This window comes from Sarcophilus harrisii, chromosome 2 (assembly GCF_902635505.1).
Source record: "Sarcophilus harrisii chromosome 2, mSarHar1.11, whole genome shotgun sequence".
Classification (NCBI taxonomy): domain Eukaryota; kingdom Metazoa; phylum Chordata; class Mammalia; order Dasyuromorphia; family Dasyuridae; genus Sarcophilus; species Sarcophilus harrisii.
Window position 1 is genome coordinate 244441514 of NC_045427.1, and position 22997 is coordinate 244464510.

At 38.1% G+C, this 22997-nt stretch overlaps 1 protein-coding gene across 12 annotated transcripts in view; it reads right to left on the reverse strand.

Moving 5' to 3' along the window:
- The window catches only part of KCNQ2 (potassium voltage-gated channel subfamily Q member 2), a 168341-nt gene that overhangs the window by 43723 nt on the left and 101621 nt on the right, over positions 1-22997 (reverse strand). For 8 of the 12 annotated variants that reach the window (XM_031951771.1, XM_031951778.1, XM_031951773.1 and 5 more), the window contains exons 6-9: positions 11611-11721; positions 10459-10554; positions 6613-6707; positions 4355-4384 (exon numbers count right to left, since the gene is read on the reverse strand). In XM_031951771.1, coding sequence (XP_031807631.1) covers positions 4355-4384; positions 6613-6707; positions 10459-10554; positions 11611-11721 — 332 coding nt within the window. Of the gene's footprint in view, positions 1-4354; positions 4385-4862; positions 6286-6612; positions 6708-10458; positions 10555-11610; positions 11722-22997 lie in introns of those variants that run through there. The other 4 variants (XM_031951774.1, XM_031951772.1, XM_031951780.1 and 1 more) reach the window with 2 other exon arrangements.

Genomic DNA, 22997 nt, shown 5'->3' on the forward strand with positions numbered 1-22997 from the left:
GAGATAAGATGGGAAACATCTCCTAATTTTCATTTCAGGCTTTTTTTTTTTTTTTTACTAATTAGCTTTGACTTATCAGAGGAAACTATTGAAGGTTTTGAGCAGGGAGATGACATACAAAAAAATCAGTATTTGGAAAAGGATAGTCAGACTATATATGTTTAGAATAGATAAGAGAGGGAAACACTGAAAGTAGGGAAACAAATATTTAGTAAGTTATTGGAGTAGTCCAGGCATAAAGTGGAAAGAGCCTGAATTAGAGTAGTAGTAGCTGCAGAAATGCATAAGGTAGGACCCCAAATGCTATTGATATTATAAATGAGGTTGATTCATTGATTAAAAAGTCTAAGGAAAAACAAGAGTCAAGGATGACTTCTTTTTTTTTAATGGTGGTTACTTGGTGTTTATCTAAACTCAGATGCTTCTGTTGGTCTAGTGCAGTGGTTCTCAAACTTTTGTTCTCAGTATCTTCATATTGTTAAAAAAAAAAAAACTATCGAGGATCTGTTCAAAGAGTTTTTGTTCACATAGGTTATATTTATAGTTATTTACTATATTGGAAATAAAAAATAATTTTGAATTTGTAGACCCTATGAAAGGGTTTCAGAGACCCCAAAAATTCTTTGGACTACACTTTGAGGACCACTGGCTCTAGTGTATCACAGAAGACACTCCTGTCTTGGAAAAGCTGGCTCTAAAGAGAGGAAAGATCCCAAAGGCAAAGAAAGGAGGACCAGAGGTGTCTCATAAAAAAAAATCTCTCTTTCAAAACCTTCCATTTGAAATTTGAAATTCTACATTGAAAATATAGAAGGCAGAAAATACCTAGAAGCAGCAGCAGAAAATTAAATATCCTATTGTTTCTGTACTTCTTGTTTTCAATTTTAGGACAGAAGTGACAATAACAGTTCTAGCTTCCCAAAGGGCAATTTGAATTGGAATCACTAGGTAATTTCTTTGGCAAAGCTGCCTCTTCTACAGGGACCTCTTTTCATGAATGGCTGCTCTATATTTTATTTTTGCGTTGATAACAATAACTAGCATTCACAGAGCACTTCATGAAGGTTTGCTTTAAATACGTTAACACATTTAATTCTTACAACAACCCTATGAAGTAGATGCTATTGTTATTCCCATTTTACAGAGCAAGAAACTGAGATTTATGAAAAATATGAAAATATGTTTAAAAGAAGTGTACATGTTTAACTTGTATCAGATTGTTTACTGTCTTGGGGAGGAGGGAGGAGGAAGAGAGGGAGAAAACCCCTCTTTTTTTGCAAAATTTTACAAAGATGAATGTTGAAACTTTTCTTTGCAAATATTTATAAAAATTAAATCATGAGGTTTAGAGGTCACACAAGTAATAAATGTCTGAGTCAGAATATGAAATCAGATTCCCAGTCCAAGCATTCTACCTAATGCATTACCATGATAGCTGACTGTTGTAGACTAAGGAGTTGCCAAAAGTTTCATTTCCTAATCTCAAAAGGAAAAATCTAATCTATCCTAATGCCTAGAAGCCTAGGGTGATAGGGACTTAAAGAGACCTCGGGCATCATCCTGTCCCACTGCTCTCATTTAACTGACCCAGGGAGCTGAAGTGGTCCATATGTAGCAAGCAAATTGAACCCATGCCCTTTGACTCCCAAGACCTGGCTTTTTCCCACTGTAGCACTCCATGCTCCAGATTCTTGCCCTTTCACTGAAAAGTCTAGATCCTATGCTGGATTGCCAAACACCCTCCCTTGAAGTCAAAGGATAACACACAGAGAGAAGGGATGGAGAGTTGAGGGTATCATCCCCAAAGGAAGGAGATGACTATTGGTCACAGATTGGTAAGAGTCCGATGGGCAGTGGGGCAGCTGGCTCCATTTGACAAGGCCAATTAGTTCTCCCAAGGAACCCACAATGCACATTTGGGGCATGATGGGGGCAACGGTGAAAACTTAGCTTGATTCTCTTTCAAGCTTGGTCTCTTCTCATACTGGGGACTCCCACACCTCTGATGCTCCCTTGCCCAGGCCCCCACCTGCTAACTGGGCTTTCTCTCTCTCTTCCCCCTTCCTTGCAGCAGGAGATGAGCTCCAGCTAGAGGAAGGCAGCTAAGCAGTTGGCCACAGCAGTTAGAAGTCCAGCTCATGCTGAGGGCACAGCCGCCTGGCTGCCACAGAAGAGGGGTGAGCTCCAGGGCAGAGTCTGCTTCTTCCTTCCCTGTCTCTTCAGCATCCAGGCCCAGGTCCACAGCCTGTTCTCCCAATCGCCCCCAATCCCACTCCTCCCCAGGTTCCCAGCACCAACTGTAAGCACTCACCAAGATGACAAAAGGAGCAAGAGACAAACTGGTCCCCTGTTGTCTCACCACATACACGCTCCCATGTTCACAGCACACACACACACACACACACACACACACGGTTAGAAAACACAATACATAAGCTCCTCAGGGCCAAGGTCAGTGGGAAATCATGCCTGTGACACAGATACAACACCATCACAAAACAGAAGGACCAAGGAAGGAGAGGCAGTAGCATGTGCAACACACGTGCAAACCACACACACACACACACACACACACACCATCACATGTCAGGAGAATCCTGAATGGTCCCTACATGGATCATGTCTTATGGTAGATGAAAGAGCAGTGAGAAATTCAGGGAGCTGGGGAGGGTAAGCAGGGCAGGGATGGAGAGGGGAGGATAACTTCCCCAAAGGAAAGAGAATGACTCCTGGTCACATATTAGTAAGGGTCCGATGGGCAGTGGGGCACTGGCTCCATTTGACAAGGCCAATTAGGTCTCCTGAGGTACCCACAATGCACATTTGGGGCATCTAAAAGGGCCACTATTGCCATGTTTTGCAGCTAGCAAAAACATACCCCACCAGCTCTGGAGCTTTATAGAAGACTTTTATCACCACTGAAATCTCACAGTCATCAGGGCTGTCTTCTTTGGTCAGCAGAAGAAAGATAAGCTATTCAGATCCAGGGCTAGGGAACTCCATCTGGATCCCCATCATGAAACGTCTGATTCACATTGGATTTTACTTTTAATTTTGCTAAAGGGAACTGGGCCAGTGTGAGACAATTGTAGGTTTCTCCAACAGAATTTTCCATCTCACATCATTATTCAGCCCAGGCTGTGAACATGGTTTTCCTAGTCACTAAAGCCACTGAATCAGGTCAGGCCTTTGGCCAGGAGGTAATTTAAAACCATCTTCCTGCTTAGGAGAGCTATCCACTCTGGGAGGCTAAAATGTTATCAGCTCCCACCTGTGGGGAGAAGAAATGTGAACCTTTCTTCCCTAGTTTTTCCACTTCTATATAAAGGCTTTGAGACCTCAGACCCCAGATTGCTATAGCAAGAACAAGCACCCATTTTCTGAAATGAGTAATTCTTTGGCTTCTGCTCCCCTTAGAATATGGCCCTACAATGTAATGAGACATTTACTATTTCAGTCACTGTATTTATAACTTACCAGGCCTGGCACTATGAGGCCTGGTTTTCCAGGAGCTTTCCATATTACACCAAACCTGCAAGGCACGCAGAGAACTGTGTACATCAGAGCATGGATGACCAGGCCCACAGATATGGCCAGGTATAAACCTAATTCCCACCTCCCCCACCAGCAGGCTATCCAGAAGTTCAGTATTGATAGCATTTCTAGGGAGGCAAAGATGAGGAAATTCCTCAGGTTTATGTTTCCTGTTTCTGCCATGGTAGTTCAGCTTTGAAGGAAAGGTGACCCCTACAACTTTTTTCAAAATTCAGGTTAGGAGACCTGAGGAATTGGCCTCTGATCCATGGAGCAATCTATAATCAGGAGAAGAGGTAGCAGCTAACAAAATGAGGGATAGGGAGAAAAGATTGGAAAAGACATTAGAAGGGGGGGAGAATAAAGAGAGCAATGGGAGAAGGTAGGTCAAGGAGGAAAAGGACAAGGAGCAGCAGAAAAAAGTTAAGAAAAAGGAATATAAATCGAAGAAGAATAAGGCATGATTCAAGAAGTAGCAGAAAGAAATGTGAAGATATGGAATAGGAGGTTCTTTGCACATCCAATCTAAGGTGTGTGTAATCTGTGGCTGTTACCATGGAGGCTGAGAAAACCACAATTAGCCCCATTTTTCTTCATTCTACCATGAATTCTCCCAACACTTGCGTCAAACCACAAGGAGGGGTTTATGAAGCTGCATGGAATTAGTTCTGCAGGCTGTTAGTGGGGGATTGGCCTTCTCTCCTTTTTGCAGTGGTTTGTTTTGGGTTTTTTTCCAAAAGCCTCAATGTGTTATATAGTCCCAAACGAAGAACAAGAAATAACACCACACACAGCTTTCAGATTCACATGCACTTCATACCTGGAGGCCCCGTAAGTTTGTGTTTGCGAGCTTTTTCAAGTGTTTTCACACCAAAAGAGACAGAGAAAGAAAGAAAGAAAGAAAGAGAGAGAGAGAGAGAAAAAGAAAGAGAGAAGGAAGGAAGGAAGGAAGGAAGGAAGGAAGGAAGGAAGGAAGGAAGGAAGGAAGGAAGGAAGGAAGGAAGAAAGGAAGGAAGGAAGGAAGGAAAGAAGGAAAGAAGGAAGAAAGAAAGAAAGGAAAGAAGGAAAGAGAAAGGGAAAGAAGGAAGGAAAGAGAAAGGGAAAGAAAGAAAGAGAGAGAGGAAGGGAGGAAGGGAGGAAGGAAGGAAGGAAGGAAGAAAGGAAGGAAGGAAGGAAGGAAGGAAGGAAGGAAGGAAGGAGGGAAATGAAGAGAAATATAGAAGGGGAAAGAGACACACAGAGAGAAAGAAACAGAGAAGGAGAGAAAAAAGAGAAAGAGGAGAGCAGGGTTGGAAGAGGGGAAGAGAGAAAATCGAATAAGAAGTCAGGGAAAGTGGGAGGGGGAAAAGAACAGAACAAAAAAAATTAGTCCAAGGGGTAAACATAGGCACCTACACAACTGGAGGAAGTAAACCCAAGGGTCCCAGGTTCTTAGTATGTGATGAGTTCTTGTTATCTAATGTAAGAAGAGCTACTCCAGAGAATATTAGCCACTGGGCTCCTAACCCCCATTAAAAAAAAAAAAAAAAGAATCAAAAGAGGTGTGGAATTTGCTTTTAACAAATCTTCTCCTCTTTCTTTCATTTCTTTCCAGGGCATTTAACTAAGTGGCTTACTGGTATCATTAAATCTAATAATTCAAAATTCTTTTCTGTACTTTGTAGAAACTGAGCTTCAAGGAATCTTACTGTTCATCTCTAAAGTCACAGGATTCCCCATAAATATTTGCATATACCTTCTTTTCAGGCTCAACCAGTAGTGAAAAGCCATAGAAATAAGCCCCAAGGAGACAGCAAGATGTTTGATAAATTCTTACTAATCCAAGAAACACATTGGATTATTTTAAATCACTTACTCACCAATGGTTTAAGAGTTTCTTTGCAGAGAAATTATAATTATTTACCTACAACAACCCTGAGCCAATCAAAATGGAGCACTGCTCCAAGCCAGCCTAGAAACAGGACGGTAAATGGTGGATAACAAGAATTATTGTCTGGATTCCTCAAAGAATATCATCATTCTCCCCCGCAAAAAACCAGAACCCATTCTGTGACTAATGTTGCTGCCTATTCCATTTACAAAATGAGGCCAGAATAGATAAGAAAAATATAGTTTCTATTAATTTTTTTTGTTAGTAGCCAGCTAGTATTGTTAGGTCCAATAATTCAAAATTTAGAGGTATTGTTACATTTCTTTTATATTTTTTTTCTTTCTGCTCTGAACAATCCTCTTCTGGAGGGTGTGTATATGTTTGTTTCTGTTTTTCTGTCTGGTGTCTATGTCTGTATTTTCCACTCAAAAACACTGACCTGGGACCCATCCTGGTATAAAATCCCTTCTGAATAAATTTCAGACTCCAAGCATATATGGGTTCAAACCCAAGACACCAGATGGTCTCATTGATCCCTGTTGCAAGGGAGCTCTCCCCAGATATCCTAGCAGTCTTCCCCTCTCCAAGAGAGGGAGTTGTAAGAAAAGGAAGAACTTTGTTTCTAAAGGTAATCTATCTCCACAGAGGCCCTCCCACCATAATCCCAGGTTGGGCAAAGATAGACCCCTTTAATAGGAGAGGGGTAAAAAGATCAAAAGGCAAAAAGATCCAGAGTGGGCAGTTCACATATGTGGCAGAGAATACAATCAGCACCAACATGGACTAGGCTGAGGAACATTACCTCCATTCCAGGGCAGCTCTCTGGGGAGAGGGGGGATCTTTCTTCTCATGCTGCCGAAGCAGCTCACAACACAATGCAACTAACAGTGAAGAAAACAACAACAAAAGAAAACGGGGGCAGAGAAATAAAGGTGAAAACAACTGCGACAATATAATAAGCAAAGAACAAAATTAATACCATGGAACTTACACAAAGAATCTTAACATATGCACTTATAAACAAAAATTAAAAAAAAAAAACAACAAAAACAAAATAACAGAGTTAAGGACGAATTGAAAAACAATGCAACACCACAAAGAGGCTGTCTAAGGACTAGAGCCCCAAATCACCAGGGGGTAAAAAGCCTCACAGGACTTATTCTCCCTATGGCAGAAGGGCAAACAAGAACAGGATTTAATGGTGGTACCTGTACATGGGAACGGTGACTGTGCGCTCATAATATTGCCAGGTTGAATGGAGGTCTGTCCGAGAGAGGTTGGTGGCGTAGAATCTCCAAGCAGACTGTGGTCAAGGGAATGGAACACAGAAAAAGGACAGTCATGATCCAAACACCTTTGGTCACAGATAGATTGTAAATCAGAGAATGTGAAAACTAATCCAATCTAGTCCAATCCCTTCATTTCACAGACAAGCAGAGTGTGAGAAAAGTGATTAAACTTGCCCAATGGCACACAGCTAGTTAATGGCAGAACTAGGGGTAAGACCTAGTTCTCCTCATGGAGTCATGGAGCATTGGATCTCAAATCAGAAAAGAGGGAGGTCCAGATCTCATTTCAAGCCCCTCTTCGTATGTTCTCATGTTCTACAGCCCAACAACATTAGCTGTCTTTCTCAAATGCAACACCATCCAGTCAATATCTTTTCACTGACTTTTCTCATGGATGGAATGCTCTTTCCCCTCACCTCTACCAAGATGCATCACAAAGTCTACTTCTACAAGATGTTTTTCCTTGTTTCTTCACTTTCTTTCCAATGCTTTCCCCTCTTAAGATTACTTCTTATTTATATTTTCTACATATTTGTATTTATAGTCTTTTGCATGTTGTCTGCCCATAAAAATTTGAATTCCTCAACTAGATTTATCTTTCTTTTTATTCCCAGAGCTTAACACAGTGCTTGGCACAGTAAATGATTAATAAATGTTTGTTGACCAACTGACTTGATAACTATAAATGGATATAAAGATAGTATAATATGTATAATTATAAATAGTATAATAATTTACAGAATCTCCTTCCCAAGAATCTTGTGGGGATAAAAGGAGAAAATGTTTTCTAAAGGCTTTATAAACACCATCATTATCACTACTTTAAGTCCATTGCTGGCCAGGGCAACCTCCTTGCATGTAGCAAAAGAATCACACTGACTTTTCTTTATTGACTACATGTATACTAATAAAATCTTCGTCAACTCCATTCAGGCACTCAGCTAATTAAAACACCTACTATTAAACACCTACTATATGCCAAGCACTGTGCCTTTAAGTGATGGAGATACAAAGAAAGGCAACAGATTGTTCCTTTTATCAAAAAGCTCAGAGTCTAATAAAAGATGCAGTGTGTGTGTGTGTGTGTGTGTGTGTGTGTGTGTGTGTACTGGATAAACTAGAGATATCGAGTGAATGGAGATTGGGAAAGTCTTCCAGTAGAAGATGGATTTGAAAAGGGATTTGAAAGAATACAGGAAGTCAGATAGCAGAGAAGAGGAAGGAGAGCATTTGGTGCCTGGGGGACAGACAATGAAAATATCTGGTTTTATGATGGAATGTCTTGTCTTATATGAGGAATAACAACAAGGCCAGTGTTATTGTATCAAAGAGCACATTGGGATGAGGGAGATGGGAGATGCAAGATCTGAGAAAATTGGAAAGGATTGTGTTCCTGTCCCTTTCTAAGATGTCAAAGGACTGAAGAGAAACTTCTTGATCAACTCATTGGCATTAATAGTTTGTACCCAGCCTCTTACCCTATACATACCCAGAATGCTCACTCTCTTTCATCTCAATTCTCTTCTACCCAAATCCTACCCATCATTTAGGAGTCACCTCACATCCTACCTCTTCCAAGAAGTCTTCCCAGATACAATGATTCATTCCATCTCTGACCACCCTTAGCACTGAGATTGTGTGCCATTTTGGTCCCTAATTATACTATATTTTATATTATCCTCCATTTTGTGTGTAGAAGTTCTATTTCTCCAAACTTTGAGTTCTGCAAGGAGAAAGACCATGTCTTACCTTCATTTCTAGACCTACCACCCCAATGCCTAAAACAGGACTCAATAGACACGCTCAATGAATTCAATTCAATGTAATTCACTCAATTGAGAAACTACCCTCCAATTGTTTGGGGAAATGAAGGTCAACTTAACCTCTCCTACTCTTTGTTCCATCTATGACAGCTACTGCTATAGGAAAAAGAGGAAAACCTTCTGGATAAAGGTTGTAATCATGATGTGACAACTTTTCCATTTCTAGTTTTTAGGCTTCTTTTGGGTACACATCTGTCTACATTACCAATAACCCTGATCTCAGCAAAATTGCTACATAAATTTCATCTCATTTGTACAAAACCAAGTCAAGCAAAAAAAAACCCACTTGATGATTTTGCTTGCACTGTGCAGTCATTAAATCTGCTTGAATTTTCACAGATCAACTTAAGGCATCTGCTGGGACACAGGAGATGATTTTTATACATTTATTTTAAGGCAGCTCTGATTCCCCTACGCTGTCTAGCACATTCCACACACTCCCCCAAAATACCATCGGTCTCCCATCTCCAGACCCTCAGTCCAATCTATTCCCACCTGAATTATGTCAAAATAATTCTAAATCTCCATGTGGAGCATATCCTGTCCTACCTTTATCTGAACTCTTCATAATGGTCCCTTCCTTCACCTACCCATCTCTATAAAAAAGTAATTCATGATTGAATCAAATGTTTTGTGAATTTTTAGCCTCTTCTCAGACAATTTCAAATTTTGCTAGCCTCTGGCACTAGAGTAACATGAAGATACACTAGTCCATATGATACTGAGAGGAGGCTAGGTAGCTACCTTAAACAAGAATTTGTAGAAGGACCATGTTTAAAGGGGAAAAGTGAGAGTCAGAAATTATGAGGGTGGGCTTAGGAGGAAGCACACTGAAAAGTTTTTAGAAGCAAAAGGCTATTGGGCACTATGACATGCTTCCATTTTCTCTCTTTAGGAACCAAGTTCAAACCCAGATATAAGCAATATAATTCAATGAACTCATTTTAAACTTAGGAATATTAATTTCACTTCAAAGTATCACATCATTTGAACAGATTTTCATTGCTAGGTAAGGCACCTTATTCCCAGCTCTACTAGTAAAGAAAGTTTATTCTCCCAAGGGAGTTCAGAGCAAGGTTCTGATCCAAGAATTCCATGTCTCTCTCTCTTAAGAGAGCTGATCCAAAAAAGGGGAAATGATATTTTACAATGGATAGAGTACTGAACTTGGAGACAAGAAAACTTGTGTTCAAATACCACATTAGATACTTCCTAGCTATATAGAGAATCACTTAATCTCTCTCCATTTACCTCAATTTATTCAGCTATAAAAAGGGATAATGATAGCATCTTTCCTTATGAGATTGCTATGAAGATCAAGTGAAATATTAATAATACTAAAATAGAGAGATAGTGGTTGGAAGTAGATAGTAAACCAGTGCTGGAATCAAGAAGAAATAGATGTATGTCCCATCTCTAAAACAGATTAGCTGTGTCATCCTGGGTAAGTCACTTACATTCAACACTTCTGTACCTCAGGCAACTTTCAAAGACAATAAAATTGCCAAGAAGGTGTCAATATATGGGGTAGGAGTTTGCTCACCAGAAGCTCTCCTACATTGAGGAAATTACAGTCCAGCATTTATGTGACTTGCAAAGTGCTTTCCATATGTTATTTAATCCTCACAACATTCTTCTAAGATAGGTTCTATAGACCTCATTTTCCAGATGAAGAAAGAAAAACTGAGAAAAAAAAGTGATTTGTCCAAGATCATATAACTAGTTGTCTGAGGCAGGATTCGAACTAAAGTATTACTAACTCCAAATCCAGCACTCCATGTGCTACACCACCCATATGATATGCTTCCTATCCATCCTAAGGCCTCTGACAATTTAAAGAGCTCATATCTCTTTGTTCCTTTCATTCATACCAAGACTTCACTTCTATGGTTTCATAGGGATCTGTTCTGCAGATCGGATCTCAGAATGTCCCTTGTCTTACCTGGATCAGACCGGCTGCAGGATTTCGTCTCTTCTCAAAATGCTTCTGGCGATGCTGTTCTTGGACCTTCAGAGCAAACCCTGAACCTAAAATTCCCTGAAATTCAGAGATTTTTCATCATGGGATAAGTTAGGAGAGTTCTCTCAAAATTCCAGTTCTGGATCCCTCATCTACCTTTTTCCCTTCTTGTAGCTCAACATGCATCCTAGCCAGTGTACAAAATACCTCAACTTTCCACCTTTGTCTCCTTCAGTAGAATTTCTTAATATAATATTCTATTCATGTGAGTGCAAAAATGCTTCTTAGTACATAATGTGAGAAAAGAGGCCAAACTATTTAGAAATTGCATGACAATTCATTTGACCATCTCCAAAATATTAAAGCTTTTCTCATCAGTATAAAAGGAACAGCAAGAGACTAGAAGAAAAGAAAACTTCTAACATAATGAGAAATTATCAGATCAAAGGAAAGCTCAAAATTAATATTGTCAACAAAAATTCCTTTAAAATTCTGATAATTTGGGGCCTGGAGAAGTTCAGTTTAACTTTTTAGGTCTTTATATTCCCACTCAAAAGACAATATGACTCAATGGATAGAGGATAGAATCATAAAGTTCAAACTCTATCCATAACACATACTACCATTAATGAGCCATAATTTGTAATCAAGTCTGTATTCAAAGTCTTTCTCACTTGGTAGGATCTTTCAGGGCTTGATTTCTGCTAGAATAGCCTTTTAGTATCAAAGGGACTCTTTATAACTTTATGTCAGGCAGCAGAGGAGAATGGTACCTTCTCCTAAATGGAGAATCTAACTTTGATGACTCTACCTCCTCTCTTCTATTTGAATCAAGGTAATTTATAAAACTGGTTATAGTACAGATAATTGTTTAAGAGCAGATCTGAAGGATGCTTCTGAATCTCATTAGGATGGTGGGAAATGTGGCTGGTAGAAGCAGAAATCATAATCACCCAAGCTTCACCCTACCAAATACTACAGCTTCCTGGAAACCAGTTCTTATATCTCTCTTGCAATCAACATATAGACAAAAAGCAATGATGGGAGTGGATATGTCCATTGACCTCTTATGAAGACTCACCCTAGGGGAGGAGTTCAGTGTGCATGCACTTCTTAAAAAGGCAAATGACTTACGGCAGGGAGAGCAAAGAACGAGACTCCAATGAGGGTGAAAGTAGCAGCCAACAGCCGTCCATTCCAAGTCTGGGGATACTTATCACCATACCCAATGGTAGTCAACGTAATCTAGAACAAGAAGCACCAAGTAGTCAAACTGGCTGTTTAGGGTTGTTTGCTAAAAATACCATTAAATTAAGAACAGGAAACTTCTCAGCAGATATGACTTGTATAAACTGACACAGAGTGAAGTGAGAAGAGCCAGAACAATATAGACTATAAAAACAATGAGGTAAAACAAACATAATGAGCCAGGATTTCAAATGACTCACGATGAAATATGCTGCCTCTCTTGACAGAGTGACAGTGGACTCATATAGAATGAAATTTGCATTCTTATACATTGATAATGTGGGAATTGGTTTTATTTGACTATATGTGGATTACAAGAATTTTCTTTTTCTTTTTTTTCCCAGTGGATGGGAAAAGTAAAGGGAGACAATGATCTTTCCTATCCCAAAGTGAGATAAAGCAGCACGCTAAGTTGTTGGTTTTTTTCCTCATAAAAAAATATATGAGGCAGCTAGATGGCACAGAGGATAGAGCACCAGCCCTGGATTCAGGAGTTCAAATTCAGCCTCAGTCATTTAACACTTCCTATCTATGTGACCCTGAACAAATCATTTAACCCCAACTGTGCCTCACCAAAAATAAAAAATTAGAGAGAGAGAGCACTGGGTCTGGAATAGAGAAGATAGAAGTTCAAATGCAGCCTCAGGCATTTACTGTGTGATCTTGGCAAATAACTTGATTTGTCTCAGTTTCCTCAATTATAAAATGAGAATAATAATATCTCCCTCACAAAGTTGCTTTGAGAATCAAATGAAATAATATTTGGAAAGCACTTAGCATAGTACCTAAAATATAATAGGTACTATAAATCTTATACCTTTTCCCCTTTCCCAAAAAAAAAGATACTACTTATAGTATATATATATATATATATATATGTGTGTGTGTGTGTGTGTGTGTGTGTGTGTGTGTGTGTATAAATATATTGTATTTAACTTATACTTTAACATATTTAACATGTATTGGTCAACCTGCCATCTGGGAGGAGGGGTGGGGGGAAGGAGGGAAAAAGTTGGAACAAAAGGATTTGCAACTGTCAATGCTGAAAAATTACCTATGCATATATCTTGTAAATAAAAAGCTATATAAAAAAAAAAGAACAAGCACCTAAACAGGATCTATTGAAAGCACACCAACCTTCCAGATTACAAAAAGGAGCTCACATTATTTAGACCATTTAGACTTTTTATCATCATTAGATAGAATTTGAATTACACACACACACACACACACACACACACACACACACACACACACACATACACACCTTTCCCAAAGATTGTGGCATACAACGAGAAAGGAAAGATAGTATTTTCTGCAGAAAGGCTGCAAAGCTCTCAGTCATACAATGAGCATCACTGGTGCTCTCTTCCAGCCTCTGTAATAATCACATTCAAATGTTTTCTAAAAAACACCATCCATCTTCCCGACATGGCCCATCAGGCAAATGAATTATAAATGAATCCATCTCATTTCACACCTGAGAGAACAGGAAGGCAGCATCAACAACTGCAACTTTCAAATAAGGTTTTGCTTCTTTTATTTGAAGAATTTGCAGCTCAAGCTATGTCAATAAATGACCATCAAATCAGTCTCTCTGTGTGTGCAAGCCTATGTATATATGTATTATACATGTGAATGTGTGTGTATATGTGCATGTGTATATATACACAGACAGGCTAACAGGCAGCTAAGTGGCATAGTGGACTGAATTGAGTCAGGAAGAAAAGTTCAGATTCTGCTTTAAATATCAGTTGTATTATCCTGAGTTACTTTACCTCTCAGTCTCAATTTATTTATCTATAGAACAGGGATGATAATAACACTTACCTTATAAGATTATTGTGAGGATCAGATGAGATAAGAGAGATGTAATATTTTATAACCATTACAATGCTATATATAATGGATTTTTCATTCACCACAGAAGCTTTTTTAAATCTGTTCACCTCTCCTCAAATGTTCCACAGCTTCCATTCCCTTTATCCCTCAGCAAAGAACTTTGATTCATATTTTAGCAAAACAAAAATTGAGGACATTTTCCAAGAGCTCCTTCTTCTCCTCATCTTGCATCACCCAAATGCATTCTGCCACTATCTTCTCCTATACCTTTGTCTCCTAGGAAGATATGACCCTTCTTCTTGCCAAGGCAAATTGTTTTATATTCCTACATTTCTATTCTAACCCATCTTTTCTAGTGGATTCCTCCCCCCAGCATCCCTACTCTCACTAATCTTTAATCTCTCCCTAATGGCTGCTTTATTCCTGCCTACAAATATGCCCATATCTACCCAATCTTCTATCTCTACTAACTCTCAACTTATATATCTCTCTCTTTCCTTTCATGGGCAAACTTGAGAGTACCTCTAAAATAGATACAATAGGTAGTGCCTTTCTTCTTACTCTTGTCTTAATCCCTTGCCATCTAGATTCTGACTTCATCATTCAATTAAAACAAAGTTACCAGTGATTTATTTGGCAAATCTAATAGCTTTTTCTCAGTCCCTATTTTTCTCTCTGCAGCCTTTGACACTATCAATTTGATTTGCCAATTATTCTTCACTTTGATATTGTTTTTCTCTACATTTTCATGACACAATTCTCTCCTGGTTCTCCTCCTACCTGTGAGACCATTCTTTTTCAGTATCCTTTGCTGGATCTCCATCTTGATTATACCTACTAATTGTGGGTGTCCTCCAAGGCTCTATCTGAGCCCTCTTCTCTTCTCCCCTATTGTGTTTTACTTGGTGATTACCACTTCCTTGAGTTCAACAATCATGTCTTTGCTGATAATTCTAAGATCAATTTGTCCAGCCCTAACCTCTCTCCTAACCTCCATTCTCACATCTGATGTCCTCTAGAGTGTTTTAAGGTTTGCAAAGTACTTTACATATATTATCTCATTTAATCAACAAACATAGGAGATAGGTACGATTTATCCCCATTTGATAGATAAGGAAAGCCAAAAGAGGTTAAATGACTTTCCAGGATCTAAGGAAGGATTTGAAACGAGTTCTTCTTGTTTCAAAGTCCATTGCCTTATTCACTACACCACATAGTTAAATATGATGTGAGGTCATTCGAAAAAGAAGAAATCAGTAATAACTAAGGAATCAGAGAAGGCTTTGATTGGGAAATCAGGTAAAGTGAGCTTGAACAGATGATGAGGAATCTGAAAGACAAAGAAGAGGCGATAGAGGGTGCCTTCTAAGTAGAACTCATGGCCTGCAAGTTCTCTTTTGGTATATAACACATAGTTCCTGTGCTCAGGGATGCTTGTTTGGAAAGGCAAAAATATATATAAAAACAACTTACGATTAAAAAATAAAGGATCTAATATTGTTCAAGCAATAAGAGCAGAAATTCTTAAGAAGAAAAGATCAGTGGGGCAGCTAGGTGGTACACTAGATAGAACACTCACTGATCCTGGAGTAAGGAGCACCCAAGTTCAAATCCAACCTCTAATGCTTACTAATTATGTGACTGTGAGCAAGTCACTTAATGCCCAATTGCCTAAAAATAAGAATTAAAATCATTGTAAGGAAGGGCAGTTAGGGAAAGCTTAACAAAAGAATTATGATTTAATTTAGACTTTAAAGAACTAGGACTTAGATAAGTACAAAGAATGAAGGAAGAAATTCAAGGAGTAAGTACATATATGGCAAGTCAAGGCACTAAGAGTAGGCTAATTTGATGGAGGCAAAAAAAAAAAATCCATAGGAATGTAGTGGTCAATTATGTGTTGAAAGGTAGACTGGAGCAAGATTGAAAAGATCCTTGAATGTCAAGAGGTTTATTCTGAGGATGAGCTTCTATCTATACACAAGGTGGCAGTACAGCCTAATGGATAGATCATGACCCCACTGGAGAGAAAGGACAAGAAGATGTCAAATTAAGCCACTGTTTTCTTAGGCCTTAGTTTTCCAATATGTTTTGTAGGCACATTGAGATCAATCTGTCTCTCACATAAAGTTATCCCATTAAAAATGGCATCACAGGTGTGAAAGTAAATAAGGCTGCTGCCATTCCAGTAAAATAGGAACAACAGAAAACCCAATGGTCAACATGGGACATGAGTACAACTAAAGTTCCTGATAAATGCAAATATTGAATCCTCCTGAAGTGTTTACATCATTCAAATTTTTCCTGCATATTTCCACTGGGCTGGAACCAATGATTATATATTACATAATTATAACTTTGAGTGGTAAAATTTAGGAAAAACAACCACTTTATTGTATTTTGAGAAAAAAATTGCTTATTTTCTCTTGACTTTTAAAGGCCTTAGAAAGTCAGTATACTTAGTGCATTTGAAACCAATCACTAAAAACAACCTGTTTCCCTGAGTTTTCCAGCTTTTTAATAACTGAAATAGCTGCAGCTACTGAGGTTCGATAGTAAATTCTTTTATATTTTTCAAAGTACTTTTTCATATTTCTTATCTCCAGGAATCATCTCTAACACTACATTATCTTTTATTTGGACATCACAACATCTTCTGATCAATCCCTGTTCAAAGTGACCTCTTCTTCTTCTAAAGTACTTTATTCAATACCCCTTCCATAGCACAGATCATATCTTGTTTTATAACATTATTAGATGTGCCCATGTTTTATCACTCCTATGGGACTATGGACTTCTTAAAGTCAAGAAATGTGTCTTGTTAATCTTGGGAACCACCACTGTGCTCAACTCAATGAGGGTACTCAATAAATGTTTACTGAATTCAATTTAAATTGCAATGAACTACATGGGTTAGCTTTTAATATTCTCATTTGAGAGATGGCAAAACTAATGAACACAAGTTCAGATGACTGATCCAGGTTCAAACAACTAGTCACTGGTAAAATTGGGATTAAAATACAGGTCTCCTAACTCCTGAATCTATTGCTCATCCCATCAACAACTCTCTGCCAGCACCAGCACCAGCACCAGTCTATGAATGCCCATTGTGGAGAATGAGTTCCACTTCTCAGGAAATTTTTTTCACTTTTCCTGTCCAGACCCAGGTGTTCAGGAGAACTGAGAGAATCCCATTTCACCCAACAACATCATCCATTCCCCATATTTCAAAGAGAATTCTGCCCACTTCTTCAAGACAGAAATAGGCTTTACAATTGTTAGTATTGGACCTGTGATTTCAATTGTGTAAGAAATTCCTTTCCCTCTATAGAGCAGTACCTGCTCTGCAGCTTAGTTTTAGAAAGTTGCCTGAAACTCTCAGGGGTTAAGTAACATCACCAGATTTAAAATTGGAAATAATTTGAGTCTAATCTCCTCTTTTTACAAATTAGAAAACTGAGATTAACATAAAAGTTAGGTGACTTGCCCAGGATCACACAGCCAGCATATTTCAGATGTGTGATTTCCACCCAGGTATTACTGATTCTGAGACTGACCAAGTTGTCTTTCAAGAAACACATGGTAAAAACTATATCAAATTGCTCGCTTTTTCAATGAGAGGAGTGGGAAGGAAAGGAAAGAATTTGGAATTCAATTTTTAAAACAAATGTTGAAAAAAGGTTTTCCATGTAATTGGGGGAAAATAACATTTTAAATTATAAAAAGAAAGAATCCCTTGAGGGAAATAATTCCAACAGTAAAAAAAAAAAAAAAAGTGAACAACATACTCCTTTAAATTTCATGACACATTGGATTATACAACCTTTCTTTCCAAAAGGGAAGTATCTCTTTAAAGAGCTTCCTTTGGAAAAGGCAATTCTGCATTAGAGATTAAGGGTTTAGGAAAATTAATTAGCTACTTATAGCCTCAGTGAGAAGGAATGAAGGGAAAAAACCATTACATATTGGTCATCTTGTACTCAATGCTTGGAAAAGATTACAGAGAACCTTTGCAGAAGCAACCTGATCAGTAGCCTAATGAGTTCCTGAAAAGACAATAAGGTTATATAAGAATGATACAGCAAATAGTATAAAAGAAGGAAAAATGCAGCACAAATTATTGCAACTCATACAGGACCTTTTGGAACCCGAACTCTTTATCAGTTTAGGCTCCTTCTTTATTTTCAGGAATGGTAAGCTCCATATACATTGGCCTACTTTGCTTTTGGTTCCCAGGCCTGACCTATAGCCCTCAAAGTTTATTTGAACTCAGCCACCTCCTGGTCTCAAGCATACTTCCCCTGACCATATCTTTTAATGATTATGGTTCTAAGAGAGAGCAAACTCCGGGCTCATAGGTTAAATATTAAAAGTGGCTAATAAAACTCCAAATAACAAATAACCATATTAATATGCCATTTGGGCATGTTTATTGAAATAAATAAAAAACACAATAAAACATAAATAAATGTTAATTTGTGGTCTTTTAAATCAATGCAAAACCTATAGGAATCTGTTTTCATGATACCACTTGGTAATAGTCATTGCCTCACCCAAAGACACCATCAATATCATTTCTTTGATGGGTAAAGGGCAGTGATCACTGCCCACTTTGTGCTAGTGTCAAGAATGCAATTTGAATTCCCTTATATACTTACTCTAGAAAGTCACTTAGCCTCAGTTTCCTCATTTGTAAAATGAGGGGCTGGACCAAGTAATCTCCAATGTTTCTTTCAGATCTAAATTTATAATTCTCCTTTAATAATTCTCTCCTAAATCATGGTACAATGTAGAGTGTTTGTATATTATACAGGAAGTTAAATCAGTTGATTGGTGTGACAGGAAAACAATAGCCACTCTCAATAGACCCCATAAGAACACCTGTCTCTCTTCCACTCTGAAACTACTTGTCAATGAGAGTGGGGAAAGCCCAGGCTTCTATGTGGGGATTGTGCTATGGAAAAAAGGAGCCCAAAATAGCCTGGTGAGACCACTTTGTGACTGAGAACTACAGTTTTGGGGAATCTGATTACTCTGAGTGATTGTTCCTATATTCCTGGAATTATATTCCCCTGTATTGTGTGCCTTGAGTATATAATATGCATTTAATAAGCTTGTAAGAGCTAAGGACAAAAAGACCAAATATAATCATATTTGCCATCAAAGACCTTGCATTCTAGTGGGAGAGGGTTAGTAGAGGGAGAAGACAACAACATAAATACATATATATATAAAATACATATACATATATATATCATACACCACACATACACACATGCATATATACATATGTGTATATGAATGTATTATATACATACGTGTATGTACACACACAAAGTAAATACAAGATAACTTGAGGAGGGGAGACTAACAGCTTGGGGGGGGGACAACAAGGATAGCATGTAGGAGGTGGTGTTTGAGCTGAGCTGTGAAGGAAGATGGGGGTTCTAAAAGGAGGAGGTGAGAAAAGAGTGCATTCTAAGCATGGGAACAGGCTGTGCAGTGGGACAGACATGGGAATTAGGGATATAGTCTATAGGCCAGTTTGGCTGAATGGATAATACACCCAGAAAATTGACTATAGGCTAATTGCAAAAAGCTTTAATTGCCCAATAGAAGAGTTTGTATTTTGCCCTAGATGCAATAAAGAGCCACTGGAGCAAAGTGACATGTTTAGACTAGGGTTTTAGAAATATGCTGTACATAGCAGGGCTTCTTACCCTTTTTCTACGTGCAAATCCTTTTCACCCAATAAATTTTTATGTGACCTCAGGCATATAGATATATAAAGTAGGTATACAAAGCAAACATTTATTAATAATAAATCATAATTTTGTAACCCACGCATTGTTATAAATGTGATACATGAGGTCACAATCCACAGTTTAAGAAGCTTTGGTATATAGAATAGGTGGCTCAATAAGAAAGTTATAATAATTAGATAAAATGGGCCTGAAATGGGGTGTGGCATATGATTGACAGATATAATGGAGGTAGAAGTGATAAAATTTGACAACTAATAATACATACTAGATAAAGAAAAGCAAAGTGCTAAGGATGACTCTGAGGTTTTGAACCCAGGTGATTAAACGAATGGTGGTACCCTTCATGGTGGGTTTCAGGAAAAATATAATGAGTTCTGTTATGGACATGTTAAATTTGAAATAACTATGGGACATCCAATTTAAAATGTGCAATAAATAGTTGTTGATGTGGGACTGTAGCTCATGAAAGAGATTAATGCTGCATATATAGACCTGGAAATCATCTCTACAAAGATAATTGATCCCTGAAAATTTAATTTATCACCAAAAGTGAAGTAATAAAATAATGTAGAGGGAGAAAAAAAGGGGCCATGGTTGAGAGGCAGGCCATTGATGATCATCCAGTAGGAAAGACTCAGAGATATTCAGTAAGGTAGGAGGAGAACTAAAAGAAAAGTATAATGAAAACCCAGAGGAGACAATATATAGGAGGAAAGGGTGGTCAAGAGTGTCAAATATGAAAAGGATGTAAAGAAGGATAGATATTGAAAAAAGGACATAGGACATAACCCTACATCCTCTCAAGTCATTACCCTATATGCCTTTTTTCTTTCACCACTAAACAAACTCACAGGAAAAGTTCTGTATCTCATTATCTCTACTTCCTCTCCTCTCACTCACTGCTCATTTCCTCAAATCTAACTTCCAACCTAATCATTCAACTGAAATTGCTTTTTCCAAAGTTACTGAGATATGGTAGGGAAAATTGAGGGATTATTTAAGGATTGAGGAGACCCAATCATAATAAGACAGCAGGATAAAAGATGGTATGTATGGGTAAATTAAAGCTAAAAATAGAAACAGTCTGAGCAATATGGAAGGAAATGGAATCCAAGGCAAAAGGAGAGAAAATGATACTTAGCAAAAAAGGGCCACTTTTTACTCAGAGAATGAAGAAAAAGAGAGGATGGCAGGTTATGTCAATCAATAAGCAAAGAGAAAGGTCTCATCAAATTTCCCTTCTTTTAATAAAAGATTAAGCAAGGTCCTTAACTGAGAATAGGTTCAAAAATTTTATAAACTGAGCTATACTAATAAATTATCTGAGATCCAAGGCAAGAGTACATCAAGGTTTGTTGTGCATTCCTTTTTGGGTTCTGTAACCCCATTTACAGTTTTCTTGGCAAAAATACCAGAGTGTATCCTTCTCTGGTTCATTTTACAGATGAGGAAACTGAGGCAAACAGGATTAAGTGACTTGTCCAGGATCACATAGCTAGTAATATGCCTAAGGTAAAATTTGAACTCATGAAGATGAGTTTTTCTTGACTCTAGGCCCAGGGTTCTATTTACTATACCACCTAGATGCTCAAGTACACCAAGATATTGGGTGGTAATAACTCTGTCATAAGGTCAGTGACAACTGCATATTTGAAAATATCTAAGAGCTTCCTTATTTTCTCAGGCATTCCCAAAGGATGCTGGCAGTCAGTAGTCCCAGGATCCTGACAGTGTGCAGAAGTAACTCTGCAAAGCTCTTATCCAAATAGGCTGGAGTTTGATTATATAATGTACCTCTAGCTACTTTTCTAAAATGATATAATCCTTATCCCTTCTAAGCTACCAAGTTGTATTAGAATATATGTAAAGTTCTTATGAGAATAAAAAATGAATAATTGGTCAGCCAGTCAACAAACATGTATCAATCAATAACATAATCAATTTATCTCCTGTCAGGAAAACACTAGAAGCTCAAAGGTTCCAGTGAGTTATTCATTCTCTCACTCATATTTTTACATGCCCAACCAGCTGGCACATCTCATAAACAACAAGGGAAGAGAAAATTGACCCTAAAGAAAACCCTGCCTTTCTCCTTTCCTTGTATGAATTTGTACAGAATTTGGAAGGAATTTATGAGAGTTTCAAAATGGCTCTTCACTAGCATAGCCACTGGCTGACCAAAAGACATCACCAGGGAGACTTCCCTTGCCTTCCCACAGATGAAAGAGGGATCCATCTGCATTCTCTTTCTTTTCTAAAGGACACATATGTTACAGCCAATGATACAGTTTCAATTAGAAGATATAAGGAGAGAGGTGATAACAAAGAGAAAAATGAGAAATACATCACATTTATCACATACATTAAACATATGCAGGGAGGGGGTTGGCCAGGAGAGTTTTCCCAACCAATTTGATAATCTTAGGGAGTGATGTATTTTTAATATATGATTTTGTTTGAACTCTAATATTAAGGGAATAGGTAACCCCTTTAGTGTTTCCTGGAGGATGGGCTTCCTTGAGAACATTGTCCTCAAGATAAGGAATTAACTCGCACTTTTATGAGACTGATTGCCATGAAAGAAGTCACTTCCATTTCTCTAACTTTTGCTCCTTTGATTTGGTCTATAAAAGGAACTACACAAATTCTTCGGGTCCTTTTTTTTCTTCTTATGAAAATATAGTAGAGTCCAAGAGTTGGACTCAGGAGAGATCCCTCCAAAGGCATTTCTTCATAGTGTTCATGAGGCAGAAACATAGGCACTTGCTCACCCACATGGCTGAAGAAGAAAGTTTCTGTGCTATGTTGATTTCTTGGTCTGAGCCCTGGATGTGACTTAGGCATATGATAACCATAGAGAGGGAAGCCATATGGTCATGTTGTAAAAGTTCCTGAGAGTTACCTCTCTAGCTGTTTCAAACTTAAACATCTCAAATTCCAGAGAAAGAATAAGATCAAAAGAAGAGAAGGGAAATTTCGTGGACAAGTACAATCCTAGAATTTAGCCATTAAGCAAGATATAGAGCTAGGGGTAGGGTTTGAACAATGTCAACTTTAGGGGTTGCTTCAGGGGATCAATGTCAAACATTCAAGGGCTCAGGGGTCCAATTATCTATTAAATGAAGGGGAATTTCTCTGATAAAACACACATTGGAGAGAGAAGATGATCCTTAAGGTCTAGGTGACACTGAATCAAGGGACAAAAGGCACAATATGGAAATTTTGGAGTCTTGAACTTTGCACCCCACGATTGCAATGAGTTACTGACATAATGGGGCTATGGTGGGAAGGAAGCTGACCTAACAGTCTCAAGTGTTTTTCCCTTGCAGGAATCAATCAAAAATGGTAATGTAATAATGGCAAGTTTTTGCAAAATGAATTCATTAGAATGGGAGGTGCATTATATTGATTTTTTTGAGAATGCTGTGAATCTTTGATATATTTCTGAATTTATTTGAGGGCTACTGTGAGTTTTTTGCATTTCTTCTATTTTCACTGTGGATTAAAAGTTGTTATGTACCAAGTAGATAGATACTTACAATTGATATAAAAATTGAGGAGTCTCTCATTCATATCTATGAATACACAGATATAAGCTATATTTTCAGATTTTTCTCAGAGTAAATTCTGGTCAGCAAAATATAATAAATAGTCAGATTCTTGGTC